General features: G+C 46.5%; 1 protein-coding gene across 1 annotated transcript in view; it reads left to right on the top strand.

The window, feature by feature from the left end:
• Positions 1–13,198: 13,198 nt before the first annotated feature.
• plxnc1 (plexin C1) overlaps positions 13,199–21,770 on the top strand; it is a gene marked incomplete at its 5' end in the record, with an annotated part of 76,867 nt that continues 68,295 nt past the window's right edge. The window contains 4 exons of the mRNA XM_079494797.1: positions 13,199–13,460; positions 14,371–14,539; positions 17,212–17,938; positions 18,669–18,800. Of these exons, the coding sequence (XP_079350923.1) occupies positions 13,199–13,460; positions 14,371–14,539; positions 17,212–17,938; positions 18,669–18,800 (1,290 nt within the window). The remainder of the gene's footprint in view (positions 13,461–14,370; positions 14,540–17,211; positions 17,939–18,668; positions 18,801–21,770) is intronic.

Here is a 21,770-nt window from a genome sequence, read left to right as displayed (position 1 = left end):
GGGTGGAGTCAGGTAGAGGGAGGCTGGTAGAGTTTGACTTAGGGGTGGAGTCAGGTAGAGGGAGGCTGGTAGAGTTTGACTTAGGGGTGGAGTCAGGTAGATGGAGGCTGGTAGTTTGACTTAGGGGTGGAGTCAGGTAGAGGGGGTGGAGTCAGGTAGAGGGGGTGGAGTCAGGTAGAGGGAGGCTGGTAGAGTTTGACTTAGGGGTGGAGTCAGGTAGAGGGAGGCTGGTAGAGTTTGACTTAGGGGTGGAGTCAGGTAGATGGAGGCTGGTAGAGTTTGACTTAGGGGTGGAGTCAGGTAGATGGAGGCTGGTAGTTTGACTTAGGGGTGGAGTCAGGTAGATGGAGGCTGGTAGAGTTTGACTTAGGGGTGGAGTCAGGTAGAGGGAGGCTGGTAGAGTTTGACTTAGGGGTTGAGTCAGGTAGATGGAGGCTGGTAGAGTTTGACTTAGGGGTGGAGTCAGGTAGAGGGGGTGGAGTCAGGTAGAGGGAGGCTGGTAGAGTTTGACTTAGGGGTGGAGTCAGGTAGAGGGGGTGGAGTCAGGTAGAGGGGGTGGAGTCAGGTAGATGGAGGCTGGTAGAGTTTGACTTAGGGGTGGAGTCAGGTAGAGGGAGGCTGGTAGAGTTTGACTTAGGGGTGGAGTCAGGTAGAGGGAGGCTGGTAGAGTTTGACTTAGGGGTGGAGTCAGGTAGAGGGAGGCTGGTAGAGTTTGACTTAGGGGTGGAGTCAGGTAGATGGAGGCTGGTAGAGTTTGACTTAGGGGTGGAGTCAGGTAGAGGGGGTGGAGTCAGGTAGAGGGAGGCTGGTAGAGTTTGACTTAGGGGTGGAGTCAGGTAGATGGAGGCTGGTAGAGTTTGACTTAGGGGTGGAGTCAGGTAGATGGAGGCTGGTAGAGTTTGACTTAGGGGTGGAGTCAGGTAGAGGGAGGCTGGTAGAGTTTGACTTAGGGGTGGAGTCAGGTAGAGGGAGGCTGGTAGAGTTTGACTTAGGGGTGGAGTCAGGTAGAGGGGGTGGAGTCAGGTAGAGGGGGTGGAGTCAGGTAGAGGGGGTGGAGTCAGGTAGAGGGAGGCTGGTAGAGTTTGACTTAGGGGTGGAGTCAGGTAGAGGGAGGCTGGTAGAGTTTGACTTAGGGGTGGAGTCAGGTAGAGGGGGTGGAGTCAGGTAGAGGGAGGCTGGTAGAGTTTGACTTAGGGGTGGAGTCAGGTAGATGGAGGCTGGTAGAGTTTGACTTAGGGGTGGAGTCAGGTAGAGGGGGTGGAGTCAGGTAGAGGGGGTGGAGTCAGGTAGATGGAGGCTGGTAGAGTTTGACTTAGGGGTGGAGTCAGGTAGAGGGAGGCTGGTAGAGTTTGACTTAGGGGTGGAGTCAGGTAGAGGGGGTGGAGTCAGGTAGAGGGGGTGGAGTCAGGTAGAGGGGGTGGAGTCAGGTAGATGGAGGCTGGTAGAGTTTGACTTAGGGGTGGAGTCAGGTAGATGGAGGCTGGTAGAGTTTGACTTAGGGGTGGAGTCAGGTAGAGGGGGTGGAGTCAGGTAGAGGGAGGCTGGTAGAGTTTGACTTAGGGGTGGAGTCAGGTAGATGGAGGCTGGTAGAGTTTGACTTAGGGGTGGAGTCAGGTAGAGGGGGTGGAGTCAGGTAGAGGGGGTGGAGTCAGGTAGATGGAGGCTGGTAGAGTTTGACTTAGGGGTGGAGTCAGGTAGAGGGAGGCTGGTAGAGTTTGACTTAGGGGTGGAGTCAGGTAGAGGGGGTGGAGTCAGTTAGAGGGGGTGGAGTCAGGTAGATGGATGCTGGTAGAGTTTGACTTAGGGGTGGAGTCAGGTAGATGGAGGCTGGTAGAGTTTGACTTAGGGGTGGAGTCAGGTAGATGGAGGCTGGTAGAGTTTGACTTAGGGGTGGAGTCAGGTAGATGGAGGCTGGTAGAGTTTGACTTAGGGGTGGAGTCAGGTAGAGGGGGTGGAGTCAGGTAGAGGGGGTGGAGTCAGGTAGATGGAGGCTGGTAGAGTTTGACTTAGGGGTGGAGTCAGGTAGAGGGAGGCTGGTAGAGTTTGACTTAGGGGTGGAGTCAGGTAGATGGAGGCTGGTAGAGTTTGACTTAGGGGTGGAGTCAGGTAGAGGGGGTGGAGTCAGGTAGAGGGGGTGGAGTCAGGTAGATGGAGGCTGGTAGAGTTTGACTTAGGGGTGGAGTCAGGTAGATGGAGGCTGGTAGTTTGACTTAGGGGTGGAGTCAGGTAGAGGGAGGCTGGTAGAGTTTGACTTAGGGGTGGAGTCAGGTAGAGGGAGGCTGGTAGAGTTTCCGGATCCATTTACCATTTACACTCCAGCCAAACTGAGCATGTTTATTTTTATTTGCCACAGCAAACTGACGTGTTGTGTGTTCTGTGCCCACCGCTCGCTTTCTGTCATTAACTACGTTGTGCTTGTTGAGTCAGCTGTGCATGCAGAGAGAATATGGTTCAGAGACGGGGAGAATATGGTCCAGAGACAGAGAGAATATGGTTCAGAGACGGGGAGAATATGGTTCAGAGACAGAGAGAATATGGTCCAGAGACAGAGAGAATATGGTCCAGAGACAGGGAGAATATGGTCCAGAGACAGGGAGAATATGGTCCAGAGACAGAGAGAATATGGTCCAGAGACAGAGAGAATATGGTCCAGAGACAGAGAGAATATGGTCCAGAGACAGAGAGAATATGGTCCAGAGACAGAGAGAATATGGTCCAGAGACAGAGAGAATATGGTCCAGAGACAGAGAGAATATGGTCCAGAGACAGAGAGAATATGGTCCAGAGACAGAGAGAATATGGTCCAGAGACAGAGAGAATATGGTCCAGAGACAGAGAGAATATTATGGTCCAGAGACAGAGAGAATATGGTCCAGAGACAGAGAGAATATGGTCCAGAGACAGAGAGAATATGGTCCAGAGACAGAGAGAATATGGTCCAGAGACAGGGAGAATATGGTCCAGAGACAGGGAGAATATGGTCCAGAGACAGAGAGAATATGGTCCAGAGACAGGGAGAATATGGTCCAGAGACAGAGAGAATATGGTTCAGAGACAGAGAGAATATGGTTCAGAGACAGGGAGAATATGGTCCAGAGACAGAGAGAATATGGTCCAGAGACAGAGAGAATATGGTCCAGAGACCGGGAGAATATGGTCCAGAGACAGAGAGAATATGGTTCAGAGACAGAGAGAATATGGTCCAGAGACAGGGAGAATATGGTCCAGAGACAGAGAGAATATGGTCCAGAGACCGGGAGAATATGGTTCAGAGACAGAGAGAATATGGTCCAGAGACAGAGAGAATATGGTCCAGAGACCGGGAGAATATGGTTCAGAGACAGAGAGAATATGGTTCAGAGACAGAGAGAATATGGTCCAGAGACAGGGAGAATATGGTCCAGAGACAGGGAGAATATGGTCCAGAGACAGGGAGAATATGGTCCAGAGACAGGGAGAATATGGTCCAGAGACAGGGAGAATATGGTCCAGAGACAGGGAGAATATGGTCCAGAGACAGAGAGAATATGGTCCAGAGACAGAGAGAATATGGTCCAGAGACAGAGAGAATATGGTCCAGAGACAGAGAGAATATGGTCCAGAGACAGAGAGAATATGGTCCAGAGACAGAGACAATATGGTCCAGAGACAGGGAGAATATGGTCCAGAGACAGGGAGAATATGGTCCAGAGACAGGGAGAATATGGTCCAGAGACAGAGAGAATATGGTCCAGAGACAGAGAGAATATGGCCCAGAGACAGAGAGAATATGGGTGGTTCTGCCTGCTGCGTGTAGAGACAGATTACAGAGCTACTCGCTCCAAACCCGGGGAGGACCCGACCCAGATGCATGGTGGTGCACCACACGCTATAGAAAGACACGCACGCACGCACGCAGGCAAGACACTGAACCCTCCATTGCCTCCAATGAGTGGGTCGGTGTGAGCTCGCCACCGTTGGTGTGTGAATGTGGGAAGTGAGGACGCTGGCGTCGACTGTTCGCCGCTTCACCTCCCAATGTATGAATGAATGGACCATTATAAAACGCTTTGAGCACACTTGGAAAAGCGCTATAAAAATGCAATTCATTAAATCCATGATCTCGACCGCGGTCGAAAAATGATGATGATGACATTATCCACTTCAGCTCTATACATTTCGGCCATTTGAGAATAGCCGATCTACAAGCTCACAATGTGTCGCATCGCGACACATTGTGAGCTTGTAGATCTGCTATTTTAGTAGACTTCTTGTAAATTAAGTATAGCTAATGCAGATGTTTAACAATAATGTCAATCTTGAGAGTGTAAAATGACTGGGTCCATTTGGTTTCATTTTACGCTCTCAAGAGGTAAAGATCTATAAGGGTCCATTTGGTTACCAACTCTCCATTTAGCTGCAGCATGGGGACCACCTGGAACCCCCTCAGGGACCACTGGTATTAAAATTTACTTTTTAAGAGTTTAACATAACACAATCCATCAATATAGCTACTAGTCTTTTTTTTAGCAAAGTAAACTCAATGCATGTGGGGATAGTGGGGGACAGTGTGGGGACAGTGAGGACAGGGGTGGGAGACAGGGGGACAGTGCAGGGACAGGGGGACAGTGTGGGGACAGTGCACGGGACAGTGGGGACAGTGGAAGACAGTGCAGGGACAGTGAAGGGCAGTGAGAGACAGTCAGAGACAGTGGGAGGCAGTGAGAGGCAGTGAGAGACAGTGGGAGACAGTGAGAGACAGTGAGAGACAGTGGGAGACAGTGAGAGACAGTGAGAGACAGTGAGAGACAGCGAGAGGCAGTGAGAGACAGTGGGAGACAGTGAGAGACAGTGAGAGACAGTGAGAGGCAGTGAGAGACAGTGGGAGACAGTGAGAGACAGTGAGAGACAGTGGGAGACAGTGGGAGGCAGTGAGAGGCAGTGAGAGACAGTGGGAGACAGTGAGAGACAGTGAGAGACAGTGGGAGACAGTGAGAGGCAGTGAGAGGCAGTGAGAGACAGTGAGAGACAGTGAGAGACAGTGGGAGACAGTGAGAGACAGACAGTACAAGAGACAGTGGGGGACAGTGCATGGAGACAGTGGAAGACAGCCAAAATGCCCCCACATCCCCACATCATCTCCTCACAGTCACACACCTCAGTAAAGAGATAGAGGCAATTACGGTTGTCAAACTTTTTCACGTCAAGGACCGCCTGGACCGGACCCCCAAAATGACACTCATTACTCATTAGCCCCGCGGACCCCCCATTTGAAAATATATGCCAGGCAGGGCAGGGACCCCCCATAGGGCGTCCCCGGACCACCACTTTGGGAACCGTATACTGGAATTACGCAGCACGTGCCGTGCGCGTCGCCACGCTTCAATGCCAAACGCGCCCACGCGCCGCGACCAATTGAACCTTAATTATTATCAATCAATGTAACGATCATTTATAACAGATTAGCCGAAAAAAGGCTGCTCTTTGTGTACAGTCAGTCCGCTATCTATTACAGTCACAGATCATCATGTCCTTCATTGTGTACAGTCAGTCCGCTATCTATTACAGTCACAGATCATCATGTCCTTCATTCAACACACCATGAACTGAACGTCATTCACGCGGTTAATGCAATGAAGTGGAAATTGCGTTATATTGTTGTTGTTGATTTGGATTTCCGTTTTCATTTCCCCAACAAACAGGATAACATCATTACCGTTGAAATGCACCGACCATTCTATTCCTATCCTACTGCACTCTCGCCACAGCAACTTTGAATAGATACATACAGTAGGCTACAGGGCTATTTCGATCTTTTAAAACAATTAACCAAATAAATAACGTGAGCCTTAAAGGTAGGATATATAATTATAGATCATGTCAAACGGAGAGCTACAGGAGAGCATGAAGCAAAGCAACAACAACAGTCAACTTTGTATGTAGATCTCTAAACAGACCTGGCGGTAGCCTAGTATTAACACACAAACAAACAGCAGCAGCATATATTTATTTACTCACCAGAAACGACTTGAATGGAGAGGGTGGCGAAACGCAGCGATATATCAGAGACACAAGTGACAAGTTGACCTTCTTCTGTGTAGAACAAGACACGTCTGGTGCACAGACTGACAGACAGCTCGTATATAGTCTATAGAGTATAGTGACCAGCAGCAGCAGACGGATGGAACGGAGCTGTCAGCCTGTCAATGATCATGAAGAGAGTGTAGAGTAGATCCGCTGTGCAGCTGAGCTGTGAGCCGCGTCTATAGCCTCAGCCTGCCGTGTTTAGAGATCTGTGATGCTGCCTCTAGCCTGCCCTGCCCTCTCCTCTGAGCCGTGTCTAGATGCTGCCTCTAGCCTGCCCTGCCCTGCCCTCTACTCTGAGCCGTAGATGCTGCCTCTAGCCTGCCCCATACAGCTGTTTATAGATCTGTGATGCTGCCTCTAGCCTGCCCTGCCCTGCCCTCTCCTCTGAGCCGTGTCTCTATATGCTGCCTCAGCCTGCCCCAGCTGTTTATTGATCTGTGATGCTGCCTCTAGCCTGCCCCAGCTGTTTATAGATCTGTGATGCTGCCTCTAGCCTGCCCCTGTTTATAGATCTGTGATGCTGCCTCAGCCTGTCCCATACAGCTGTTTATAGATCTGTGATGCTGCCTCTAGCCTGTCCCAGCTGTTTATAGATCTGTGATGCTGCCCCAGCTGTTTATAGATCTGTGATGCTGCCCCAGCTGTTTATAGATCTGTGATGCTGCCCCAGCCTGCCCCATGCAGCTGTTTATAGATCTGTGATGCTGCCTCTAGCCTGCCCCATGCAGCTGTTTATAGATCTGTGATGCTGCCTCTAGCCTGTCCCATACAGCTGTTTATAGATCTGTGATGCTGCCTCTAGCCTGTCCCATACAGCTGTTTATAGATCTGTGATGCTGCCTCTAGTCTGTCGTGTTTATAGATCTGTGATGCTGCCTCTAGCCTGTCGTGTTTATAGATCTGTGATGCTGCCTCTAGCCTGTCGTGTTTATAGATCTGTGATGCTGCCTCTAGCCTGTCGTGTTTATAGATCTGTGATGCTGCCTCTAGCCTGCCCTATACAGCTGTTTATAGATCTGTGCTGCTGCCTGCCCTGCATGCCGCTGCAGTGTTCTGTGTTGGTCGGGTTGGTTTGTTTGGTGGTGCGCGCGTGCCCTCTAGTGTTAGGAAATAGTAGCGCGTGTGCGCACGCACGCACACAACACACGGACTGTACGTGTCTCAATTCAAGTACATTTAAATTGTCCAATATGTTATTGTCTCCACCAGGCCGAAGGCATGGGGAGAGAGTATGTTTTGCACTCCATCCGTGCGTCCGTCCGTCCTTCCGTCCGTCCTTCCGTCCGTCCGTTACCAGCTAATCTCCGGCACCGTTAACCCGGTCGATGCCAAACTTTGCACACACACTCCCTGGATGCCAACGATGAACCTCTGCCCCACATTTTCCAGAACGGCCTGTTATAGCGCCACCATGAGGCAGCTTTTCACATTGTTTACCGAAAAATGCACCGATCTGCGAGAAACGTTGCATGCACACTCCCTAGAGGCCAAGGACAAACCTTTGACCTGCATTTTCCGCATCTGCCTTTTATAGCGCCACCAGGAGGCCGACTTTTGTAAAACACATTTTTTGATATTACTCCTCCAGATTCTGTCCAAAAATCTCACAAATCGTTACACAGTATCTCTATGGTCATGTGCTCAAGTCGGATCTGTCCGATATTTCATATTCCATCCTAATTGGCTATAATTGGCTTTCACAGTTTGCAAGATTGCCCCGTTTTGAACAAAAGCCTCAAATCATGAACGCAGCATGCAATTTACGTGAAATCTTTCACACATTTTCTTACTAGGCTGAGGAATATATCCCACCCTTTTCACATTGGCCTGTTATAGCGCCACCAACAGGTTGATTTTTGCAAAACACATTTTTGGAACAAAATGCCTCAAAAACATGTTTATATTAATCCTAAACATTTTGCCAAACATCTCACACAGTCCTATCCTCCTGGTGGAGACCTGTGCCCAGAAGGGCACTTTTTCTAGTTAATTATTGTAATAGGCTATAGCCGAGAAAGGCTTTATATATTTCAAATGAAATGGATCGGTTTGATGTGTTATTATTGAGGCTATACTTTTGAATTGCATGCAGTGTTAGTCTGTGTACCTAATATTGCAAATTGGTGAATTTGGAAGCCTGCCAAGTCCCAACTATAGCTCTCATGAAGCGTCTTCCACATATAGGTTACTTTCTTATAGTAACATATATAATTTAACATACTTTGCATGTTAAATTATGTTTTTGTATAGGCTTATGTAGCCTAACTAATTTAGTTGTGGACATTTTTAAATGTTGTTCTCCAAAAGCACACATAAAGGCTCAGTGTACGTGTTATTTTGCAATAATATATCATTAAAATCCTTTGTTTTTGCGCTAAAACAAAGGCATGTATTAAATGACATATTATTGCAAAGAAACCCTCGTCTGATTAGCCTTACATCTCTCTGTCATTGCGTGTAGGGCTACAGCTGATCTATAAAACATCTGTCATTGCGTGTAGGGCTACAGCTGATCTATAAAACATCTGGCATTGCGTGTAGGGCTACAGCTGATCTATAAAACATCTGGCATCGTGTGTAGGGCTACAGCTGATCTATAAAACATCTGTCATCGTGTGTAGGGCTACAGCTGATCTATAAAACATCTGTCATTGTGTGTAGGGCTACAGCTGATCTATAAAACATCTGTCATTGCGTGTATAGGGCTACAGCTGATCTATAAAACATCTGTCATTGCGTGTAGGGCTACAGCTGATCTATAAAACATCTGTCATCGTGTGTAGGGCTACAGCTGATCTATAAAATAATAAAACATCTCTGCACTCACTATAGTGTAGATTTACAGACCCTAATGTCACTGATCATCACATCTTTGACCAATTCTGACAGCCAATAAAACAGACAGTGGACAAACGGCTCCATCTTGTGGACCTGGTGTGAAACTACAGTCTACCACCTGCTCACTTGGTTGCCCTCCCTATCTTATGGAGTAAAGATGATAAATTATTATTAAAATGTTTTAGAATAGATACTTTTATATTCTGGTATAATCTAAAGCAGCAACAGCATCAAATAGTTACAAGAAAAACACAAAATAGGTCAAAATGGGCTGATTTTACAGCCCAAAAGGCTTCCATTGCGTTGAATGATTGACAGCTGCCAAGACACGCCTGCTTGGTTTATCTCTCAGCCCCAGAGCCAATAGAGGGCTGTGCTCAGCCCCAAGGCCCGCCTTTCATCCCCAGAGCCAATAGAGGGCTGTGCTCAGCCCTAAGGCCCGCCTCAGACCGTGAGGTCGTTGGCTTTTGACCAATCACAGCACCTGCTCGTGTGTGGTTGTTTATGATGTGAAAGACTGGCGGGTGGAAGTATTTTAAATGAAATAAGTTTATTATTTACTTTATACTCCGTTTTGTCCCGTGTCCGTGGAGGGGAAAATGGAGTTAAGAGACTGGGAGCATATCGTCCATTTAGGATATAACAAAAGGAAAGGAGACAGCTGACCGCACACCGGACCCACAGACAGGTATGGTGGTCTGATGGCCCCTCTCGGAACCCTCGTAAAAGGTTTACCTAAACATCCAAATGTCAGAAACCTTTTACGAGGGTTCCGAGAGGGGCTAGGTGGTCTGACTGCTTCATTCATCTCACAAAGTTATGAAACATAATCGCTGGTTTAATCACATTGAAAGTGGCTCGAGCTCTCATTGAGTTGGGAAGAGAGATATGTGCCCTCTCCCTACGCTCATTCTGTAGCTCCGAGATGAGGTCACAGAAAGAAACCCCTCCCACCCCGTTCAGAAACGGCGCATGTTTCCACAATTCCCCATTGCTTACCCTTTTCTTAACAATGCACCAAAACCTTGAAGTGACGTTCCGGGTTTACACTAATTCAACGTCAACAACGGAAAAGAAAATCCAACTTTAAACGGTTACACGAGCGTTACAGCGGTTGTTTAGCATGTTTTTCAAGGAAGTTGAAAAGCTTTAGCGCCTCCCCGGCGCCTCCCCTGGTCGAAAATGTCCAACTGACTTCAGTTCACTCGACATGCCCGCGCACACGCACCAATCCCTTGATAAACATGGAAGCGACTGACAAAATTCGCTTCGTAAAGGCTCGGTTCAAATCGCTAGTTGGATTTTCTTTTCCGTTGTTGACGGTAAATTAGTGTAAACCCGGAACGTCACTTCAAGGTTTTGGTGCATTGTTAAGAAAAGGGTAAGCAATGGGGAATTGTGGAAACATGCGCCGTTTCTGAACGGGGTGGGAGGGGTTTCTTTCTGTGACCTCATCTCGGAGCTACAGAATGAGCGTAGGGAGAGGGCACATATGGGGCTAGGAAGAGAGAGAGAGAGAGAGAGAGAGGCTGTGTTTGTGTGCGTGTGTTAGTGTTGTTTCGGTGCCGCGTGCGTGTGCCTTGCAAGTTGCTTACATCTTTATTCCATTTTGGTCGGTGCCGTTTGCGTCAGTTGCGCGCGCGCGCGTGTGTGTGTGTGTCAGTGTTTGATTCGTCTCGGCGTGTGTGTGTGTGTGTGTGTTTTTGATTGATTGAAATATGTATTAACAGTTTGCAGAATTACAGTACAATTCAAGCACAAACTCAATACAAAGACTGTTAACTGTAAGTGGACGACCCAATAAAGCATTACACTTGTTTACAAGAGGGTCCACTGTGGAAAATACACGACTCCACCAGCGATGTTCAATTCATTAAAACATTTAGAGACGTACAAATAGACACTTCTATATAGTCAAAGAACAGAACAGGAATTCATCATAAAGGAGGTAAAAAGGGAAAAGTGTGTGTGTGCGCGTGTGCGCATGCTTACTGTTATTAATGACAGTAAGAGCAGCTATCTGTACATAGGCCTGTAGTGTCATGCTGTACTTTGATATCTGGTTGAACCGCCAGAATTCCCAAACTTTTTCATGTCAAGGACCCCCAAATTGACACTCATTAGCCCCGCGGACCCCTTTTAGAAAAGATATGCCAGGGGCCCCCCATAAGAGAAGATTTTTATGGCTCTAGCAGTGAATTTCAAGGACCCCCAGGTTTGACATGCATTAGGGTTAACGACCCCCATTTAATGGCATTTCTATCTCTGTTATGTTAGTTAAACTCTGACAGGGTACAAATGGAACCAATTTGTACCCTCTCAGAGTTACAGACCCATAAGGGTCCATTTGGTTCCTATAACTATCCATCATAGCTGGGATAGACCTCCTGGCACTCCCTCAAGGACCCCTGGGGGTCCCCGGACCCCACTTTGGGAACCTCTGAGTCAGACTAGTTGTTGCCACTAGCCACCACTAGGTGGCACTCCAGCTTCCTGAGTGGCCCGAGTGTGTGATTCCAGCTGCTTCAAGTTGCATGACAATTATGTTAATTTAGTCCATTACAGTGTTGTTTTTGGCAGCACATTTAGATTTTAGTTTTAGTCATTAGTCTCTTGAATAGTTTTAATTTAGTTTTAGTCACATTTTAGTCACCTGGAATGTTTTAGTGTTTAGTCTAGTTTTAGTCGATTAAATGTCATAAGATTTTAGTCGACTAAATCTGCAGTTGATTTAGTCGACTAAAATGTGTTTCGGCGGGCCTCGATGCCGTCGTAATGACTGATTTTACACTTTTACACTAAAATCTACAATCTACAAGCTGCGACGCGTTGTGAGCTTCTTGAAGCAACCAGTGGTCCTTGAGGGGGTTCCAGGTGGTCCCCATGCAGCTAAATGATGGAGTGTTGCAGTAACCAAATGGACCCTTATAGATCTTTAACTCTTGAGAGTGTATAAGATGAAACCATTTGGTTTCTACACAAGATTCATTCATTTTTTTATTTGTCATTTTGTTTTCCTAAATAATGTGGTGTTCCTAGTTAAAAAGACAGCACAGACCCATACAAGAATACAATATCAAGTACAAAAACAAACTCTGAAATTTAAAATTGGAGAATGTAGAAGAATTGTTATTTTTGATCAACGTTTGCTGCTGTTATCTCTCCTAATGGTACCAACATCAATACAGCATGTGGACAAAAGCTTACTTATAAAAATAAGAAATAAAAAACTACACTGGCATACAGTAGCATCTTGGCCTCTCTACGCATTAGTACAGCCTCAGGGTTATTTGGGGGTAATTTCTGTCCCTCCCTGATCATCTGCAGACAGAGGCAGGCTGCACAGAAAACACCCAATCTGCACTCATGGCCCCCCTCTCTCTCTCTCTCTCTGTCTCTCTCTCTCTCTCTGTCTCTGTCTCTCTCTATCTCTGTCTCTCTCTCTCTCTCTCTCTCTCTCTCTCTCTCTCTCTCTCTCTCTCTCTCTCTCTCTCTCTCTCTCTCTCTCTCTCTCTCTGTAAGGCGCACAGAAGGAAGCGCGCAGTTCCCCATTTACAGAACGCATCATGATTTATCTCTGCCCACCAGTTGACTTTTGCCACAGTCAGTCAGTCCGTGTACAGCAGCGCTGTAGTGCAGCGGAGTGTCGTCAGTGGCAATAGACTTTTCATATCAAGGTCCATGTATATAATTATTCATGCATTTGAGCCACGGAACCACCATTTGATGAGATCTTTGCCTCGCCAGACCCACAACTAAGGAGTATTGTTGTTGTTGTCGTTGGATAAGGTTTGTCCACAATTCCATCCATGCTGTATTGATGTCGGTACCATTAGGAGAGATAACAGGTTGTATTGAAGTTGGTACCATTAGGAGAGATAACAGGCTGTATTGAAGTTGGTACCATTAGGAGAGATAACAGGCAGCAAACGTTGATCGAAATGAATTTTCGATCAAAGAAATATTATTTTCTTTTTAAAATGATTTTACATTCTCTTAATTGTGTAGATTTCTTGTAAATTAAGTAAATGCAGATGTTTTAACAATAATAGTTGAGAGCGTAAAAATGAAACCAAAATGCCATTTGGTTTCATTTTACGCTCTCAAGAGTAAAATGAAGTTGGTTATACCAACTCGCCATCATTTTAGAGAGCATGTGGGGACCACCTGGAACCTCCTCCAAGGACCACTGGTGGTCCCCAGGACCACAGGTTGAACGGCTATACTGTCTGTCTGTCTGTCTGTCTGTCTGTCTGTCTGTCTGTCTGTCCGTCCGTCCCCACAGGGAGCTGACATGCTGATCCTGCTGTTCCTATTGGGCGTGATGAGTGCTCGGTGCGCGGATTGGGAGGAGCCAGCAGCAGGAGGAGGAAGAGGAGGAGGGGAAGTCTTCACTTTCGCCGGAGACGTGCGCGACTTCGCCGTGGTGGCCAGCGGCTCAGTGTACGTGGTGACCCGGGAGAGGCTGTACCACCTGAACCACACCCTGTCGGAGCTCCAGAGCCGCTCCCAGAGGGGGTCCCTGACCAACGACGCCTTCCAGAGGGTCCCAGAGGGTAACGTTGCTGTGGCACGATTCTCGCTCTTGACCCATTCATGGGCGGGAACCCCTTTTTGGTGTTTTAAGCATTATCTTATGCTTTAGCTGTTGAGAAATAGCAGATCTACAAGCTTGTAGGTCTACGAGCTTGTAGGTCTACGAGCTTGTAGGTCTGCTATTTTTTTTTAAATCGTGAAAATTTGGCGCAAATCTTTGAATATACTGTGAATAATATATATATATATTTGAACTGAAATCTTTGCTTCTGGGGGGAGGGTCCCTGGAACAACATATTTTCAGATGGGGGTCCGTGGCCAAATACAGATAATTCTGGGGGTCCTTGACATGAAAAAGGTTGAGCACCCACTGACATAGAAACATGGGGTTTTATGAATCTGGTCTCAGGTCGAAATGGGTTGAAAGAGAGTTGAGATCACGATTCTCACACGATTCTCATTGTTTACCATGAAAATGTTTTAGTGATGCACCGAATATTCGGTCGCAGAAAATATTAGGCTAAAAATGGCAAAAAATGCATTTTCGTCTCATTCAGCTTTCGGCCGAATAGGCAAAGATTTGAGTTAAAAACATTCCCTCTGAAAGAATATTTATTCAAAGATTTGCACCACATTTGCACAACTTTTCAAAAAATAGCAGATCTACAAGCTCGTAGCGTGGCACTCGGTGCCACGCTACGAGCTTGTAGATCTGCTATTTTTCAACAGCTAAAGTATAATAATAATGCTTAAAACACCAAAGGGGGTTCATGTCCAGAATGGGTTAAAGTCTCTCTCTTGTAGCAAAACAACATAAGAGTAACTAAAATGAACTGGACAGACAACTAGTTCTGGATCAGAGTAACTAAAATGAACTGGACAGACAACTAGTTCTGAATGTAGATCTCTTTTTTTGGATTAATTGTGCAGCGCTCGTCCCAGAGGACGGGGAGGACCACCGCCACCCCGGTGAGAACGAGGTCTACTTCGTGGTCAACCTGATGGTGCCGTTCGTGGAGAACGGCACGCTGGTGCTCTGTGGCGAGACGCTGCGAGGATGCGACTACTGCGAGCTGCTGGACCTGAAGGACGTCCGCAGGTAGGGTGACCGCGTGTCTGCCTTCTCATTTCCATGAAATCATGACCGATATCCGATCTCCGATTATCTGCAGGGTCATATTCTGCCGATACCGATTCTGACCGATTCCGATATTATACAGATAAGAGGACCACAATGGAAACAAGCCTATAGGCCATATAGGGGTTTATTGGCCCAAAGCCTGTTAATAAAGTATTCAATCAATCAATAATTTAGCATATACTCTTTTCCAAGTGTCTGTTTTCACAAGATGAGTGCACAAATTACATTTAGATTATGTTTTCACTTTTATTTATTTTGTTGCTGGTGAAAACCGATTAAATAATCTGTCTTATTTTGGGACCGTTCCGATACCGATATGGCCTATTCTGATTATGCTACCGATTAATCGTGCATCCCTACTTTTCAGGCGTCCCACAAATTGAGACAAATTGAGACCCTGCCCCACAATTTAGATAGCATTTTATGTATACATACAGTAGCACTCTATATAGTTTATACGCTTAGTTTCATTATATAGATATTCAACTGTTAGGTTCTATAGCTTACATATAATTCTTGATGACTATTTTGATGTATTGTATGTATCACCATGTGTTGTTCTTGCTTACTGTAAGTCTACCAGGCATCAGTGTTCGAATGCCCTAATAGTTAGTCCCCTAATAGTAGGATTTCTGTTCCAAAGCTCTCTCATTGTCTCTTTTCCTGCAAGACGCTTTTTTAAGCTTGAGACATATCATGAGAAATATCCCCTATACAGCACCAATGAAGTCATACCACCCATGACCAACATAACAAAATGTGAGACGACATTTATTATTGTGAAAGATATCCCCCAAATGTAAAAATATATATAATATTTGTTTTATAAATGTGCATAAAATTTGCATACAACTTTTCTTTTTTTTCCTTTTTTTTAATTTATTTTTTTACATATTTTCCTCTGCAAAGTACTAGTACTAGTACTAGTACTAGTACTAGTACTAGTAGTACAAAGTAGTAATAAAAGGTTGAAATCAATTTTTGCAGGTAGAAATATATCCGGATCTTACAGGGTTAATAACAAAATAAAACGCAATATTAGGCCTGTCGTCAAATATGACCTGAAGGCATTTAACCCATTTAGACCTGCGGACGATTCTACAAATGTCTTCTAAATCCTGACAGTTTTCTGAAAAAAAACATGTTTCTATGTCAGTCGTTCTCAAACATTTCATGTCAAGGACCCCCAAAAATATATGTATTTTGCCACTGACCCTCATCTGAAAATATGTTGTTCCAGGGACACCTCAGAAGCAAATATTTGAGTTAAAAACGTTCGCTCTGAAAGAATATATATACACATATATTTTTCATGATTTTTTTTCAAAAAATAGCAGATCTACAATCTCGTAGCGCTGCACTTGGTGCCGCGCTATGAGCTTGTAGATCTGTTATTTTTCAATAGCTAAAGCATAACACAATGCTTTAAATACAGCAACTTAAGTAGGCCTTTTAGGTTGCTAACCCCGTCCCACTTGTCCCACACAAGCGATACTCTTCTGTCCCTCAACTGAACAGTTTGGATGTGGTCACCCTATCTCTATCTAGGGCGGCTGTGGCTCAGGAGGTAGGGCAGGTCGTCCAATGATCCCTGGGTCGGCGGTTCGAATCCCGGCTCCTCCTCCTGTCCACATGTCCAAGTGTCCTTGGGCAAGACACTGAACCCTACGTTGCCTCCAATGAGTTGGTCGGTGTGAGCTCGCCACCGTCGGTGTGTGAATGTGGGAAGTGAGGACGCTGGCGTCGACTGTTCAAGGTTCAAGGTTCAAGGTCCAAGGTTCAACTTTATTGTCAACAATACCAGTTACAGGGTAAAAGGCACGTGAAATTCATTGTGCGTTAAAAGACCATACAACAGCTACAGTCTAATAAAATAATAAAATAATCTGTATAAAGAACTAAGTGCAGGTTAAAACTAACATCTCTAAAGTACACAACTACTGAAAGTGCAAGATCACAGTTGCAAAAATGCAGAAGGCCTTAGGCATATTGCCATATAGTCCGGGCCTTGTAGTGTTCAGTGTCTGTTCATGAGTCTGATGGCGGAGAAGAAGAACGTGTTCCATAGTCTCTGTGTGCGGCTGGCGAGGCTGAGGAACCGGTTGCCTGGCCGTGGCCGCCTAGATGGCTCAAACAGGCTGTTGCTGGGATGATGCACATCTTTAACGATCCGTTTCGCCTTGGCCACGCATCGGCTTTCGTATATTCCCTGGAGGGAGGGAAGCTCACCTCCAATGATACGCTGGGCTGCTTTCACTACCCTCTGTAGTGCCTTCTGCTGGCGGACAGTGCAGCTCCCGTACCACACAATGGTTCCACCCGTTAGGATGCTCTCAATGGTGCAGTTATAGAATGACCTCAAGATACGGGGGCTGACCTTGAACTTTTTCAAGCGTCGTAGGCAGTACAGGCGTTGTTGTGCCTTTTTTACCACATGAGTGGAGTGAGTAGCCCACTTAAGGTCCTCATCAATGTGTGTGCCAAGGAACTTGAACTCGCTGACGCGCTCCACTGCGACTCCATCTATGTAGATTGGTGCGTGCGCCGCTTCACCTCCCAATGTATGAATGAATGTAGCGCTTTGAGCACTTGGAAAAGCGCTATAAAAATGCAATTCGTTATCTCTCCAGGTCGGTGCACATGGAGAAGATCAGCCTGGGCTCTGGACCCAACGACATGTTCAGCGGAGGCCTGGTGCGGGTGGAGGTCAGCAGAGGGAAGACCCAGGCGTACATCCTGGCCGCCAAGCGGAAGTACGAGAGCTGTGGCATCCTGGTCGACCGCGGCGTCTACCTGCACAACACCAATGACCGGCAGTTGGGCGGGATCTTCTCGGAGGCGGACGGGCACGGCAGTCCTCACATCTGGACCAGACTCCAGTCCGTCGCCAACAAACCAACCAACATAAAGTTCGAGCTCGTGGACGGCTTTCAGATCGACTCGACCATTTACATGTTCTCTAGAATCCCGTCGTCTTCGTCGGAAGACGGAAACGGAGGTGGTGAAGTTCGCCTCGTTTGGCTCGAGAGCAAAAAGGACAAGTCGGAAACGTTCAAGTCGCTGCGCGGCGCGACGCTGCAGTGCTGTGAGGAGGACGGCGGCGGCGGGTTCCGAAAGCGCAGCTTTCTGCGATCTTCGTCCGTGATCGTTCCTCCACGCGGCGCCTCACGCGTCCTGTGGGCGGGGGTGTTCGCGGCGGCCAGGGGTGGTGGCGACGCGCGAACGCAGGACGGGGCGAACAACGACGACACGGCGCTGGCCGTCTTTGATATCAGCCCCCGAACCCCGAAAGGAGCGAGCGACGACGACCCACACTTCTGCAGCAAGTGGGTTCCATGTGATAAGGAATGGAACAAGGTACAGCCCTTATAACACACAGGAACAAGTACTCAAAATGTTTTACTTAAAGGAGAATTCCATGCTAGAAGGCTTTCTTACCTTTTATTTGTAGTTGTTACGTTCCCACCAAAGAGGTCCAGGTGTTATTTGTAGTTGTTACGTCCCCACCAAAGAGGTCCAGGTGTTATTTGTAGTTGTTACGTCCCCACCAAAGAGGTCCAGGTGTTCTTTGTAGTTGTTACGTCCCCACCAAAGAGGCCCAGGTGTTATTTTTTGCAAAAGCACATTATTGGCTATTTCCCCTACCATAAGCCCTCAATGAATTGAATTGCATTGAATTGAATTGAATTGCATTGAATTGAATGGGGCTATGGGGTGTTGTGCTAATTCGCTTATTTCAATCGCTCAAAACATATCCTCTCTTCATAATGTAAATGGTATCCCAAGCTGCACACTTTACTACTTATTTCGATGGAAATAAGTGAATTAGCACAAAAACCCAACCTCCATTGAGGGCTTATATTAGGTTATGATCCATAACCCAAGAAAGCACTATGGGGCTTGTTTTTCTTGGGGTCCTTCATTGTGTGTGCGTGTGTGTGCATGTGTGTGTGCGTGTGTGTGTGTGTGCGTGCGTGCGTGCGTGCGTGCGTGCGTGCGTGCGTGCGTGCGTGCGTGCGTGCGTGCGTGTGTGCGTGCGTGCGTGCGTGCGTGCGTGCGTGCGTGCGCGTGTGTGTGTGTGTTCCAGGTGAATCCTCCCGAGCTGCTGTCTCCAGAGGCCGTGCTGTTTAGACACGCCTCCATGACGTCAGTGCTGGCGCTGAGACACAAGACCTGGACGCTGCTGTTCATCGGAACGGGAGACGGACAGCTCATCAAGGTCTGTCTGTCTGTCTGTCTGTCTGTCTGTCTGTCTGTCTGTCTGTCTGTCTGTCTGTCTGTAAATGGTGCATTTATATAGCGCCTTTATCCAAGGCGCTTTACATATATTGTGCATAGGGGTTCAGAGTCTTGCTCAAGGACACTTCGACACTAACTCTGGGGGAGCCCGGCTTCGAACTGGCAACCTTGCGGTTACCATCTGTCCACTCTACCCCTGAGCCACCGCCCACCGCTCACCTCTGTCTGTCTGTCTGTCTGTCTGTCTGTCTGTCTGTCTGTCTGTCTGTCTGTCTGTCTGTCTGTCTGTCTGTCTGTCTGTGGCTCATCATGTTGTAACTGTTACAACATGATGGCTTGGTTTTCAAATATTATCTTAAAGGTGTAGTGAAATGAAAAATAAGTTTTTCACACTTTTAGACCATATCCGTGGTCATCATATGGGCATACCTAACATGGATGAACTATGGATGCCAAAAAATGGGCAAATTCTCATTGTTGTGTGTTTTTATATCAAAAGTCCATACAAATATGTTTTATTACTTCCTGAAAACGAAAACGTACTGCGTGATGACGTGTCGAGGCCCACATCGATAAAAGCCAATAAAAATGAAGCTCACCCGTTTAATTCCCCATATCTGCGCATCCGTCCATCACAGCTGCTACTCTACTGATTACAGAAATCCTCCGTTTTTCAAGATAACATCCAGACAGTGTATTACTCGGTTTCAACTTAAAGGAGCATTCAGTGATTTTGGTGATTTGGAAAAGCACGGAGTCCGCCCCGGTAACAAAATGTGCACATGCACGCTCTACAGTGGGGGGAAGTGCAACAGGCCAACAGCATGTGCACCAAGGCCCGCCCCCACTCGATCATGATTGGAGGAAAGCCCCTCTCATCCTGATTGGATGAAGGCTTTGCCACCCGCCACCAAAACTGAAACTAGGGTTTTTTGACCCCAGGGGCTCACTGGGGACAGGGAGGAACTCCTTATATGGTCAGCACACTCTATAGTAGGGAGGATTATCCAGAAAAAAAGAAAAAATAAGTGATATTTGAATTAAGTCAAATCACTGAATATACCTTTAATCATCACGCTAAAATATGTCTCTGAAAACATTATAGGGTAGAAATAAGCCACATAAGAGTAAACTGGTAAAGCTGGCCGACTATCTGACTTGTAAACAAACACTCCATGCTGCCCTGCGTAGCATAGCTACCGTCCCTAGCTACCGTCCCATCCCCTGAAGGGATGGGTTCTGATTGGTTCAGAAACTTCAGAGCGGTGTTTCAACTTGAAACCGTCTGAAATTTCAAAATTAAATGTCCACCATTTCCGTTTCACTTACGCCTTAAAAGGGATATTTCACTTTCACACACAAATACTCATCCGGACAGTTTTTAAGTTGCTCGATTCAGTATTTAGATACATGTGATATTCATTTTAGCTGCCCTGCCCAGTTCCTGGAACAACATGTTTTCAGATGGGGGTCGGCGGTCAAATACAGATCATTCTGGGGGTCCTTGACATGAAATAGTTTGAGAACCACTGACACAGAAACATGAGGTTTTTCAGAAAACTGTCATGATTTAGACATTTTGTATAGAATCCTGTGTTGTTGACGTGGTATTGGGTTGGTTTAATCATGGTGTCTGATCAGAATGAGAGCGTTGGGGTCACAACTCCACAGGGTGTCCTCCTATCCTGCTCGCATCTCAATAACACCATTATCCCCTTTTGACCTGAGGCCGATTATTTAAAAAAAAGTCTTCTAAATCCTAACAGTTTATTTTTTCAAGGACCCCCAGCAGAATTATCGGTATTTGGCCGCCGACCCCCATCTGAAAATATGTTGTTCCAGGGACCCCCCCCCCCCCCCCCCTCCCCAGAAGCAAAGATCTGAGTTAAGAAACGTTCGCTTTGAAAGAATAAATAACATTCAAAGATTTGCGCATCACATTTACACGATGTTTTTAAAAAAAAATAGCAGATCTACAAGCTCGTAGCGCGGCACTCGGTGCCGCGCTACAAGCTTGTAGATCTGCTATTTTTCAACAGTTAAAGTATAACAGAATGCTTTTTTAAAACACCAAAAGGGGTTCCCGTCCAGAACGGGTTATCCACACCAGGGTCTCTTCACACACTGGGTTTCTTTCATGCATGGACTCACATGATGAGATATTAAAGTACAGTAGCTAATAGCCTCGGGTAACACAATCAAAACCATTTCCTTGAAGGCATAATAACCCATTTCGACCTGAGGACGATTCTACAAAAACGTCTTCTAAATCCTGACGGTTTTCTTGAAAAACCCCCATGTTTCTGTCAGTGGTTCTCAAACGTTTTCATGTCAAGGACCCCCCAAAAAAATATTTAATTGGCCACCGACCCCCATCTGAAAATATGTTGTTCCAGGGACCCCCCCCCCCCCCCCCCCAGGAGCACATAGTTCGCTCTGATAGAATATATATTCAAATTTGCCACATTTTCACGATTTTTCAAAAAGAGCAGACCTACAAGCTCGGCCGCGCTACGAGCTTGTAGATCTGCTATTTTTCAATAGCTAAAGTATTACATAATGCTTAAAACACCAAAAGGGGTTCCCGCCCAGAACGGGATAATAATAATAATAATTACACTGGCTGAATGTTCCATTTCCCAAAGCGAGAACAATCCCTGAAAGTCCTCATGAGTGCATTTTTCTTAGAACTGTTCAAAATAATCACAAAATAACTAAAGCAAAGTGGGTTTTTTTTTTTTTATCCCACGATTTTGTAACCCATTTTTCACCCCTGTGTCAATTATCTAATAATGTGATCCAACGGACTTGAACTCATGCTTCCTTCCATGCATAACGTGCGTGCGTGTGTGCGTGCGTGCGTGCGTGCGTGCGTGCGTGCGTGCGTGCGTGCGTGCGTGCGTGCGTGCGTGCGTGCGTGCAAAAGCGCTATATTACAAATGCACCATTT

The sequence above is a fragment of the Electrona antarctica genome (assembly GCF_951216825.1).
Source record: "Electrona antarctica genome assembly, chromosome: 23".
Lineage (NCBI taxonomy): Eukaryota > Metazoa > Chordata > Actinopteri > Myctophiformes > Myctophidae > Electrona > Electrona antarctica.
This window is presented reverse-complemented; position numbering and strand designations above follow the sequence as displayed.